The following is a 12,953-nucleotide window of genomic DNA, read 5'->3' as shown; positions in this document are numbered from 1 at the left end:
TTATGACCGCCCACGCGACCTACTTTTTTTTTTTTGAACATATAGTGGATAATAACTTTAATGTAAATATGGTAAATGTATATAGTAACTAACCAGTGTCGTTGGCTCTCTGTAGGAAATTTACTAATAATAGTATAATGTATTATGAAAATATAATAAAATAAAAAACCAATTGAAAAAAGAAAAAAAACAGACAAAAGAAACAAAAAGAGAAATGAAAAAAAACTGCAGGAGGCCACAATGTATATTATTCGCGGTGTAATGAAGGCGTGGAAAAATAATAATAGAAAGATAGAATTAAAAAAAAATTGCATAAAAGGGCGTGGACTTTCAGTCTATGGAGATAAGGGCGTAACTAAAAAAAACATATAGTGGATTCCTATACCTAGTCTTATACTTATTAGCCTGGTATAAAGATAAAAGTGCTTCAATCAAAATACATATTGAAAACAACATGTTTCGTGAAATATATTGTTCTGAAATTTCGACATTAGTCGGTCCTCAGTAGAATTGTGAATCTCCATTCCCTTATTTCCGCTCAGTGGTGCAAAAATACTGATTTGATTCGTTATTCGCTTCGTAATGACGAAAGAACCAAAATATTATCTGAAGTTAACACAATATTGCATTAGCCCCATTTTATAGTTTAGTTCAATTCTAGTCGATAACAAAAAAAAAGTATTGTTTCTCAATTTATATTTATTTATTTTAAGCAAATAAATACCCTAAAGTCTAACACACATATGAATTAATATTATAGTACTAATAAGAAATTGTCTGTGTGGTCACGGCTCTGAATACGGCAATGTGCCACGGTAGCGCCGATACGCCACCCCTTTTAGCCAGTAGTCCTCCCTATATGAAGGTGGGCATCATGTGGGGACCCGGGCCTCTAAATATATATATATATGTGTATATGTCTGACTATGTAGTATAGGAAACACCGACATAATACCAAAATATAATCCTAGAGACGACGGTAGGCTTGTCCCCAACCATAACAATAAAGCAATTGCAAAATTAAAAATAAAATATTACAAATTACCTAATAAAACAATGGAATTGGAATAAATGGAATATAGGGACAAAATAAAAATATATTTCGAGCAACATCCTTTTTACAATGTGATAAAGCGCTTATCTTATTCTGTAGAAAAAATATTATACCAGAGGAAGCTAACGACTTTGTCTGCCTAGTATTATTAACTACTTCGAGACTAGTTTCGATCGATTACGCTAAGTTTGAAATGGCTTGAGAAATAATTAATTCTTCATACAAACTTTTATCTTCTATTTCTCGCCGTCTTTAATTTATTCAAAATTTTCCCAAGTCTTTCTTTCTCCGTGATCCAATCCTGTCTCTAAACTAAAAATAATCACATTGTTTTATTTTATTTAAAAGTGATAGAACAGAGGAGGCAGTGTCTGGATTCTCGACTCACCATGTGAATCGCGATAATATTTAATGCCGTTATTGTGAAGAGATGTGGTTATTCTAGCACATGGTCTATTTTGAGTGGATTGGTTTAAACAATCAAATATTCAGACAGACTGGCACAATATTCTATTTATAAACTTACAAATAAATGTCCGCTTCAAATTTAAAATAGCATATACGTTTTATTTGTTGTAAGTGTTTTTTTTTTAATAAATACGTATATTTTATCTAACAAACATTTGTACCGTACTTTAAAAGTAGTTGAATGAACCTGAATAGATATTTAATTATATTGTTCGTAAATTATCTATGTATTGATTTTTTCCATACGCAGGTTGGAATTAAATATTAAAATTTTTAATTATGTGCGTAATAATAGGATTATGAGTGAATCGTATTATCAAGCAGAACTATAATTGTAATGTGTGTGAAACGTAATGTTAAAATGTTAAATTGATACCTGTGTTACGCTATTTAATTTTTGGGGATATAATTCATAACGTGTCACAAGTTTAATTACAATAATCCTGCGAAACGGTTTAACCGATATCTATGAAATATTATATGCATATTCAGTAGGACAGTATGTCTGAGATCGGCTACTACCTATTTTCCATACCCCTAAGTGCTAAAGGGTTGTCCTCCCCTAACAACGTTTTTTATTTTTTTAACTAAGTATATATTTTTTATTGTGACATTAAAAATACAATGCAACATTTTTTTAAAATAAGAATTTGTTATACTCTTATTGAATACTATCGGGTTAAATTGTTTAGTATCATGTCTATTGATACTTGGTTTCAGCATATATGTATCTATATGAAATGAGTATATTATTTTATATAATTGCTTTCGTAAATTGACAATGATAGTGAGATGGAATGGAGACAAATCTTTACTTGTGCAACGTATAGATGTAGTGAAAATTAATCATCGTTATATTCAAATCAAATAAATACTCGTAGATGGGCTACTGAGTAATTACATGCAGTTAATTTAAGTGAAAGGAACATATTCTGTCGGTATGATGGGTCCTATTAGTCTCAGCAAGAAAAAGGATAAGGGCACACATCAATCTTGGAATCCAATTCGGCCAAATAGAACACGTTATCCAAGTTACCTGTTAAATAAAAGCTAAAGAAACTCAGTTTGAACTCAAATCTCATTCAAATATAGTTAAGTTTATTCGTTCATGTGATATGGTATTTATTTGGAAATGTTTAACTCCTATACGACACTCATAATTATTATCAACTTAATATAAAAGTAACATAAACAATAAAACACGCAAGAACAAATACAAAAAACTTTTAAACAAGAATTACAAAATAAAAAAGAAAAGAAGAAATGTTTTTACCATAATGTTTGTAATGTATGAAAATATTGTTTGCGTGTGCGCGTGTGTGTGTTTTAAAGCATCCACCGAAATCAAAAGTGGCAATTCCAAAAACAAACCATTGACTGACAAAACGCCTACTCAATCTAGATAGGCATAACCTCAAAATAATTATAGGGACCATAAGGGCCATTGTCCCATAAACAAACACCTGCACACAATAGGCGCTACAGACAGTTCCCTCTATCGGGGCTGCTTTGAAGCCGAAGAAATGGCTGCTCACGTAACCCTGGAGTGCGTAGCAGTGGCCACACAACGAAAACAAATCCTCGGAATGGTGAGGTCGCTCCGTGAAGCCTGTAAAGACACCAGGAAACTTCTGCGCTTTTGGTAGTCTGGCTCTACACGCACAACGGCCCAAATGAGAGGCTAATTGCGGACACTGAAGTCCAATTTACATTTACAAGCATTCACTGAATAGCTCTCTGATCAGAATAAAGTTGCAGCGGCTGTATGGCTGTAGCGCTGTTTTTCAGCACAAGACGTGTAATAAACTGTAGATGACAAGTACTTATTTCACCGTACCGAGTATCGCTAATGTTTTATTTCTGTCTATCTACTATCTATATATGTTTCCCAAGCTTTATAGTACACCACATTAGCCTTTCTAAAATTCCCTATGTAACATACATAATTTATAACATAAAGAATTTGAATTGTTGACTTAACAAACTTAAATAATATGTATTAAGAAGAAATCACTAGGAAATTTCTAATGAAAAATTAAGTGAGTAAATTTTCAAAACATGTAATTAAAAATTTTAATTCCCAACTATAATATAGAGGCAGTTTTCTAAATGACTCCCTTCAAAATTATCCATATATGGGACGTGGACTTTGTTCAACACTAATCTATGCTAATATAACGAAGTAAAGTTTTTAAGTTTAAGTTGTAGAGGACATTTTCTGGATCACAGAACCTATTTTGAAAAATCTTTTTCGATATAATAATATATATTAATAGCCGTAGTATTTGTGAGTGTCATAATCTGAAATGTTGCAAAACGGAACGGAACGGTGCAGATAGGATCTGAACAGTTTGACAGGACGGAACCTAACGGAACGGAATGGAAGGCAAAATTCATTATTCAAATAAATGCAAATTTAACACTTTTGAATAATCTATGTATCTAATAGTCCTATACCACTAGTAATACTTTTATTGTTTACTTTCATAATAATAACAACAAAATAGAAAATTATGTGCCGCAAATGAAAATACAATTAACTGAACATTCTGTTACTGAATATCTGTAGCGTTGAAATTCTTTTAGTTAATAAAAATTCCATATCGAGCTGTTACTCATATTTCATTGCATTTTCTGTTACATTATAAAAATATTAATTAAAAGAGTTTCAGGCATGTATAGTACCTATTATATTATATCGCATATACATATGGAAAAGTAAAGTTCGATTACAATGTATAACGAAAAATAATGACAACATGTAGGATTCCCAAAAAAGAAGTCATTACCTACACAAAATAGTTTGTTATTGATTAGTATTATTATCTTTACATAATATAAAATGAAGTTGATTCAGCTGTCTGTTGGTTTATATGTTTAAAACTGCGCAACGGATTTAATGCAGTTTTTAGCAATAGTAAGACTGATTCAAGAGGATGGTTTATATGTATAATACGTACATGTACACCTGTGCAAAGCCCTGGCGAGTATCTATTATATATAAACTGTAGTTAAGTAATAAATGTAACATGAAAATGTAATGTAAAAAATAAATGTAACAATATAAATATCATTGCAATAAAAAATTTGTGGTTGTAGGAAAAAGGCCTAATCTCAGCAATAGCGTCGCGCAATCCACAGCCAAATTGTGTTGTTTATCTATTATTAAAGGATATATTGAAAATAGTCATCAAATGGCAACTCATGCTCATTTTATATCCATTATAGTGGGCTGATATTATTTTGCGACTTAATAATTCAAAGAAGAAGTATTAACAAATAAATTGTTGTAATTTTAATTTTGAATTTCAGGTGTTAAACCTGAAATTCAATGAACAATAACTAAAGAATACAAGTAACAATAAGGAATAAGAACGTACTAAATGTATACCTAAATGTAGTAGCTTTAAGGTTTACTAACGATTTATTTTCGTTTTCAAAGTAATGAGATATTTATGTTTTCTTTGATCATTATGATCGTTCTATGTTCATTATCATTATAAACATTGTTCAGTTTTTACAAAAATGTTTTATCATTTATTTTAAAGCTATTCGATTGTGATATTTATACTTACTGATTTACATGAAATCATTACATAGTATAAAACAAAGTCGATTTCGCTATCTGTCCCTATGTAAGCTTAAATAAAAAAACGGATTATGAAGCGGTTTTTTAAGAGATAGAGTGACTCGAGAGGATGGTATTTGTATAATAATACATGTACACTAGTGCGAAGCCGGAGCGAGTAATATAATAAATATTATCCATTACAGACAACGTACCAGAGGAGACATTATTACGTGTTTGTCTTCTCTTTAATTGTATTTTTACCTGTTCAGCATTTACATTAGTCTTCATATATTATGTGAAATATGGCACATAATATATGAAGACTAATGAACTACTAATTAACCATTGTTCTACGTTTCAGGTAATATCAGTCCACTCATTGTCCACTGCGACTACAAGATGTTTCAGTGGTCCTCAGCACAGTGCAGCATCGTGTCTTGGATTGATGGAACGCGCAAGACCGGCGGCTTGGCCGTCTCGTGCTTACGTGCATCTGGCAACACCTAGCACCAGCGAACCAAGAATTACCAGTTTGGCTAAGGACTGATATAAATATTATAATTACCATTGGGTTTCAATCTATCCACATAACACATACATGCGTATAAATTAAGTTTCATTTAAATATACTTACATATGTTTTGAATATTCACAATTTTTTATTCATTAGCATACATTCAAGTGGAAAAATTTGTCTGCTCTCGTAAACGTCGTCTCTAAAACTCGTTTAGTGCGGATTTGGAATATAAAATGGACTGCACTTTCATTTATTTACCATAACGCAGTTGGTTGTCAAACATTTTTGTAACTGTATTCAGACCCATTGTTCCTACATTGTCTATGTGACTACTTAATGCCTAAATAGCTACATAATTATATTAATTAACTTATTATATGTTATGTCATAATTAAATATGTTAAAACTATTTCATCGTCTGTTATTGAAATAAATGTTTATTTATATTACACTTTAGTATATATGTACATGCATATGGTCACGGCTGTAAACGCTGTGGTTAATACAATACTTGACAAGCCACCACAATACGTTGTTTTGCAGCGGAATATTACTGTAAACCAAAAAACACTCGTAGGTAGATAGGTTTGATAGCATTTATTTCATGTCATAGAGAAATATGAATTGATTTATTATTTTCAATTTACAAAGATTTAAACACAGTTTGATGTTTATAATTCTACTCTATAGTTAAATACTGGTAAATAATTACACAATAGATATTACAAAACATTTTACGCGGAAACTGTAAGAAGCTTAATAGCGTACTTTCTTACTATTTCACTGTTCTTATAAGCTACTTGGAAAGTAAAATAACAGAAAGTAAATAACAAGTTAATAATGCATTTCCATACAATGCACTTTTCCCCGCTGTTTAATATTTGAGTGAAGACAAAGTTTCTCCTTTGTTTTTGAGTGAAGTAAGTAGATAGGCACTTTCCGTGCAACGTATTATTAATTTACATTTGGTATTTTGTATATTTTCATAGAATTCTCACAATAAACGTAGTCATTATGTTTACCTATATACCATGGAAAAAAAGTATAATTTCGTAAACTTTATTTTACAATAATATTAGAGAAAATTTGTTATCAGTGTAGTATATATTTCTGTATGGATTAGAATATATACTATATTTAGAAGTAGTAGTAAATAAGTCCAATAAATTTTAATGTAAACCATGATGTGAAAAATTCAGAAATAAATTACATACATTTAAGTTGACGGGAAAGGGATGTAAAAATAAAAAACAGGTTGAGAAACGCCTTTTTCAAAATAACTCTATAACGGTAAGATATAATGAAAATAAGTTTACATTGAAAGTTGTAGAGAATAAAATTCTGCACAAAACTGGTTCTCTTCATTTTTTTTATTATCAGTAAAATTTAAGTTAAGGCTAAATAATAGCAATTTAGCCTTAACTTAAATTTTACTGAACTATAAAGGATAGTGCATTTTTTAAACACTTATTTCTTTGAAGCGTGAATTCTGTCATGGTGACCGTCACTTAAAAGGGACAAAGAAAAGGCGAAACAAAAGAACGATACGTTTCACAGTTGAATAGGTTTTGCTTACAGCATATCTTATCTGTGCTTGCAGACTCACAATAGAGAATTACCTGCAAAGGGAATTTAAATATAAAACTAGTAAAACGCATTTAATTAAACTGCATTACAGAAATAACACTGAATGTGATCCTTCCTTCCTTCCTCGTATTATCAATACGAAAGTAACTCAGTCTGTCTGTCTCGCGTTCACAACAAAACTATTTATTTATATGAATTCGGTACACAGATAAACTAGACCCTAAGAATGGAAATAGGTATTTTTATTTACATGGGATAAATGGGTTGTAAGGGGTTGAAAGGTGAGATGCAAGAATCATTATTTTTGAGGCTGGGAGCTTAAAACTGATTTTTTCAGGCTGTTAATTGAGTTGTATAGATATTCATCATTTTTGAAACCAGAAAGATGAAACTCTTTTATTTGGCTTTAATATTAGATTATTAAATATTTTTCATTATTTTGGTCAACGTCACTATTTTACGCAGACGAAGCCGCGGGCATAGTAAGTAAGGTGTAAAAATACAAATTTTATTAATTGAATTTTGTAGAAAAAGATAAAATATATAAAGAATAATATGATATAAAATAAAATAAATCATGTAGTTTTACAATCTACCAATAGATGCTGAGTTGTATGGAAATTCAATATTTTTAAACTAGAAAGATGGAACTCTTTTATTTGGCTTAAATATTAGATTATTAAATATTTTTCATTATTTTGGTCAACGTCACTATTTTACGCAAACGAAGCCGCGAGCATATTAAGTAAGGTGGAAAAATACAAATTTTATGAATTGAATTTTGTAGAAAAAGATAAAATATATAAAGAATAATATAATATAAAATAAAATAAATAGTGATAGTTTTACAATCTGCCAATAGATGCATGTATAGGATATTAATTATCCTATTAATTTCTCAAAGCCCTAAGATATACGTAGGCAGCCTGTTTTCCCGTTCGTGTAGGCACTATATATTCGTTCTTTAATATTATAAAATTGACTATTGATAGAAATCTAACGCTCAAATTAATTAAAAGAGTAATAATTCGAGAGATCGAAAGCTACTCTATGGAAGGCACAAAGACAGCGCGTGCCGTATTCTACCCACTTTCATAGATTACAGATGCTTGTTAAACGTTAGTAGGTTTCAGTCCTCCTATAAATTTAATTTAACGTACTTTCATTTTCTTATCATTGATTTCTTAAAGATGGATACAATAATAAGTGCTTGTGTAGCATCTGAAGGTTATACGATTTTAGTTCTTATCATATATTATAATAAAGTAAGTAATTTATATATACTACTATATGATCAATATGGTACCTGTATTAGATTAAGAAATTGTATACAATATAATTCAACAACAACAAACAACCTCCATGTTTAACACGTCAAAGACCGCATGCCCACCGGTCGGTCACTCCGCAAGGAAAGTAAATTTACACGTTAGGACCGAGTGATCACCGTGGTGACAATTAAAGTGCCCACGGTGATGGGCACTTTAATTGTACTAAAACTAGGGGTTAAATAATGTCTATCTCATATTACTGTAAACTAAAAATATTTTTTAAAAATAATTTACATAATTAACAATTGAACAATGTCGGTTGCCATGTGAGAAATGAGATTTTTCAATGCAATCTTTAACGTGTTTATTAATAATCAGTAAACAATTTACAGCGTTATCGTGTTACAGATATTGCACATTATTGATAGATATTGCACACCGACAACCCAGGACAAATTGTCCTGGAGCCGAAAAATTAGGAGAGCAGACCCCGCATAAAGTGGGACAGAGCTAAGAAGAAGAAGAAGATACATAACACATTAAGAAAATCTTATAGATGAATAAATGCAAACTGATTTACAAATATAGGGGATGCTCGATGTAGCTTTGTTCCAATATGTATATATAGACATACATAATTATACATTTCTAAATAGATACATAACATATGTGTATGAAGAAAATCTTGTAGATGAATAAATGCATACTGATTTCCAAATATAGGGGATGCTGGATGTAACTTTGTTCCAAATATATGTATGTATGTATATATAGACATACATAAATATATATTTCTAAATAGATACATAACATATGTGTATTAAGAAAATCTTGTAGATGAATAAATGCATACTGATTTCCAAATATAGGGAATGCTGAATGTAACGTTTCCAAATACTTATATGTATGTATCGCTTGTGGTTAATATAACTAGCGACCGCGAGCGTAGGATGCTTTTAGAATCTTGTTTTCATACATTTTATATACCTATTTCTGTGGTAATGAGTTAAATATTAAACATTACCTTACTTTTCAACTTATTTGGCATTTTTATTACATACTAGCTGCATCGGACGCGCAACTTCCTCTACATCACATTTACATGACTTTTATCATTATTTCGCCCAATTTGCATAATATCTTTTAAAATTATAAGCCTATGTATTATTCTGATATATAAGCTATATTACTGTAAAGTATCGTTAAAATCTGTTCGGTAGTTTTTGCGTGAAAACAAACATCCATCCATACTCACAAACTTTCGCGTTTTTAATAATAATAATAAGATATCTGTAAAAGTTAATGAACAGAATAATATGAATTTACATCTCGTAAAATTTAATTATCTATTAATTTTATAAGTATACATACGAAAACGGTTATTAGTGGCCAATATTGTGTAGTGCTAAGTAGACTTTTCGATGGAAAAGTGGGCCGCACCGACTGGCAACGACCGCAACTGAATAATGCTAATTTCTATCGTATTTCTGAGGCGAATAAAATTAATAAAACTCGCAGGCTAGTTGGAAGGTATTTTAGATCGTCAATGCACGCAACTCTAATGTATAATATACCTGTATTTTGCAGTAACTTTTTATAATTATTATGCGGTATCTTAATCACATTACAAATGCGAAGGTTTGTAAGTATGGATATTTGTTACTCTTTCACGCAAAAAATACTGATCGGATTTTGATGAATATAGCTTATGCATCAGATTTTATGGGCTACATTTTTTATTGATTTTTATATATTGAAATTTAACGCGAGTGAAACCGCGGGCACCGCTAGTAAAATATATAAAAAATCTCTATGTACCTAGTGCATACTTACTAGTAAAAATATAAACTGACTGTACGCTGCAGCATGGTACGGGTGACAGTTTCATTTCACTCCTGAAAGTTTCCGCGGTTTATAAATTATGACAGTATTTCAGCTGTACCACATTCGTAATATATTAAATCATTAATAACTGCAGTAACTTAAATTTAGCAACTGTCTCCAGCTCCATGTTACAGCGCACGTAGTATACCTATAGTCATGTTGATAAAGTAAATTTACACGTGGATAGCTAGCCGTCCGTGGTTTAATCTTTCAAAGGCTGCATTCACTTTGTCGATACGAACTCTGTACCGCATAGGAATTTAATTAACCGCCCTTAGTTCAATTGGAATCAAACGATTTTCAGTGCAGTCTGCTTTGTTTAGTTTATTTGGACAGCTCTAATTGTAAAATTCCTTTATTAACGTTTATACGTACTTGCAGTACGCGCACCTTTTCAGCTTTGGTAGGTATATGATATATATATGTATACTGAATTTTTTAATGACACATAACTAAAACATATAAATAAAAATTATTGACGAAAATTGCAAAAATGTTTTATGGTGTGAGCCACCCTTAACAATTAGTTGTAAATTTTGTATGTGTATTGAGTAGGTCTGAGAATATTCGGAGTATTAAACACGAAACTTCTGACACGAGAATTTTACATATTAGATAATGTTAGTATCAGTTGGCAAAGGATGATATAAATAAAATACCTCAGACATCGTAAGTATATGAATATCGTTGCACCTACGAGTCGTAACCACCTTGATTTTTGGACACCGACGCTTTATGATATGTTCCAAATGCTAAAAGAAGCATAAATATTAAAATTAATGATAATTAATAATGATAATCATTTTCGTATCATGTAAGTATCCAAGTATATTTTTCAGACGAATAACAATTCCATTTTGTAAGATTCAGAAGACTAAGATATTTATCGCTTCATGCACTTTTAAAAGTAGTTCGTAGTTTCACAAGAGTCTATATATTAGTTTGTAAGAATAGAATAGAATAGAATAGAAAATCATTTATTCAAATAAACTTACATTGAAGCACTTTTGAATAGTCATAACATTTTTTTTAATCTACCGCTCATTCGGAATGCTGTCTCATCACAAGAAGAACAAGCAAGAAACTTGTGTGTTGCTCTTTTAAATAATTTATTCTTACTTACAATTTAAGTTTAAGTGTGTGAATACAAACCACCGATTAGCACTAATTCAATTAAATACTCAAAAAGAAAAAAAATATTGAATACATAATAAGATAAGAAGTTCATTAATTAAGATATTCACAGTCATTACCGTGCACCTCCTTTGTACTACGACATTCGCAAGAAACTCAAGTACTCTTGTTCGTTTTAACTGAAAACTCTAATACAAATATATTTTCTAAAATATATTGTACATTGGCTTAATACTTTCCACCTTGCAGCTATACAAAATTTCATTTTATAAACGGTAATGTTAGGTACACTATGAGATGTGTAAAATATAGATGAACCAACAGCCGTATGTAGCAGTACAAAATTTAAACACTACATATGTACTCTCAGTGAACCTTGTAAAAATATAATCTGTAAATAATAGTAAACCTAACTTAGGTTTACTTACGAGAATATTACCATCGCAACGCTCGCCATAGACAGGGAATTTATTCCACACGTTAGAACCTAAGTGGTCTCGGACAGTACGGTTTCAGAGGAGCTTCCCGCTTACACTTAGATTGTGGAATGAATTACCTGCCTAGGTTGTCTTACAAGATTACCGCACGGCGTTTTTAAAGATTTTTTTATACTATTTTTTAATACTAATTTTATTTTATTTTTATAATTAATGGTCGGCAACACGGATATAAAACCTCTTGTGTTTCAGGCGTTACAGTAACTACTTACCATCAGATGGGACGTATGCTTGTTTGACACCATAGTAGTATACAAAAAAAACGTGTGACGATTGTAAACAATTTGTATATATATTTATATAATATGCTTACAGTTATTATCACACTTGAATGTCTAAGTCAAAACCTATCAACACCAGAACTAGATCGAGAATTGCAATATGGAGCTATTTTTCAGAGAGTTGGTTATCCAAAAATCGGAGACATACCGATGCTTAATCGTAAGGTATGGTAAATATTAAATGCCTTACAAAAATACATTTAAGGTCTTATTATAATTTACAAATCAATTACAAAATATTAATTATACACAGCTAAAAGTAAAATATATTATCAAATCAAATCATTTATTTGCAGTATACAGTATTTATCGCGATCGCGGGTTCGATTCCTCGCACGGCGTAAACATTTATATTCATGAGGTATGATTGTTTGTGTCGGTATGGGTGATGTATATATGTAATATATGGACATATGTATTTAGGAAAATAATATATCATAGGAATTACAGGCGCATTTATATAGTTAATATAGGTGTTAATTAATTACTATGATTGAATTGAAATTGCGTTATTGAACTACTATTACATTTATTGGTGAGTAAATTCAATTTAACTATCCTGCTGATATGCCGAATTTACTGCAGCATTATTTGATTATTCCTGTAAAGCTTTATGCCATTAGGTACATTACAGAGCAAATTCACCAGAGCGCTCATGGACCGCACGTTGCATATATATATTTGAGTAT

At 30.7% G+C, this 12,953-nt stretch overlaps 1 protein-coding gene across 2 annotated transcripts in view; it reads left to right on the top strand.

Moving 5' to 3' along the window:
• The window catches only part of LOC131853054 (solute carrier family 15 member 1-like), a 43,221-nt gene extending 37,277 nt beyond the window's left edge, over window positions 1-5,944 (top strand). For both annotated transcript variants that reach the window (XM_059203849.1, XM_059203848.1), the window contains one exon: window positions 5,455-5,944. In XM_059203849.1, coding sequence (XP_059059832.1) covers window positions 5,455-5,640 — 186 coding nt within the window. In that variant the 3' untranslated portion in view covers window positions 5,641-5,944. The remainder of the gene's footprint in view (window positions 1-5,454) is intronic.
• The last annotated feature ends 7,009 nt before the right edge of the window (window positions 5,945-12,953 follow it).

Source organism: Achroia grisella, unplaced genomic scaffold (assembly GCF_030625045.1).
Source record: "Achroia grisella isolate CSIRO2021 unplaced genomic scaffold, CSIRO_AGI_Agris_v1 utg874, whole genome shotgun sequence".
NCBI classification, from domain to species: Eukaryota; Metazoa; Arthropoda; class Insecta; order Lepidoptera; family Pyralidae; genus Achroia; species Achroia grisella.
The sequence above is the reverse complement of the archived record's forward strand: the minus strand, read 5'-3'. Positions and strand labels throughout refer to the sequence as shown.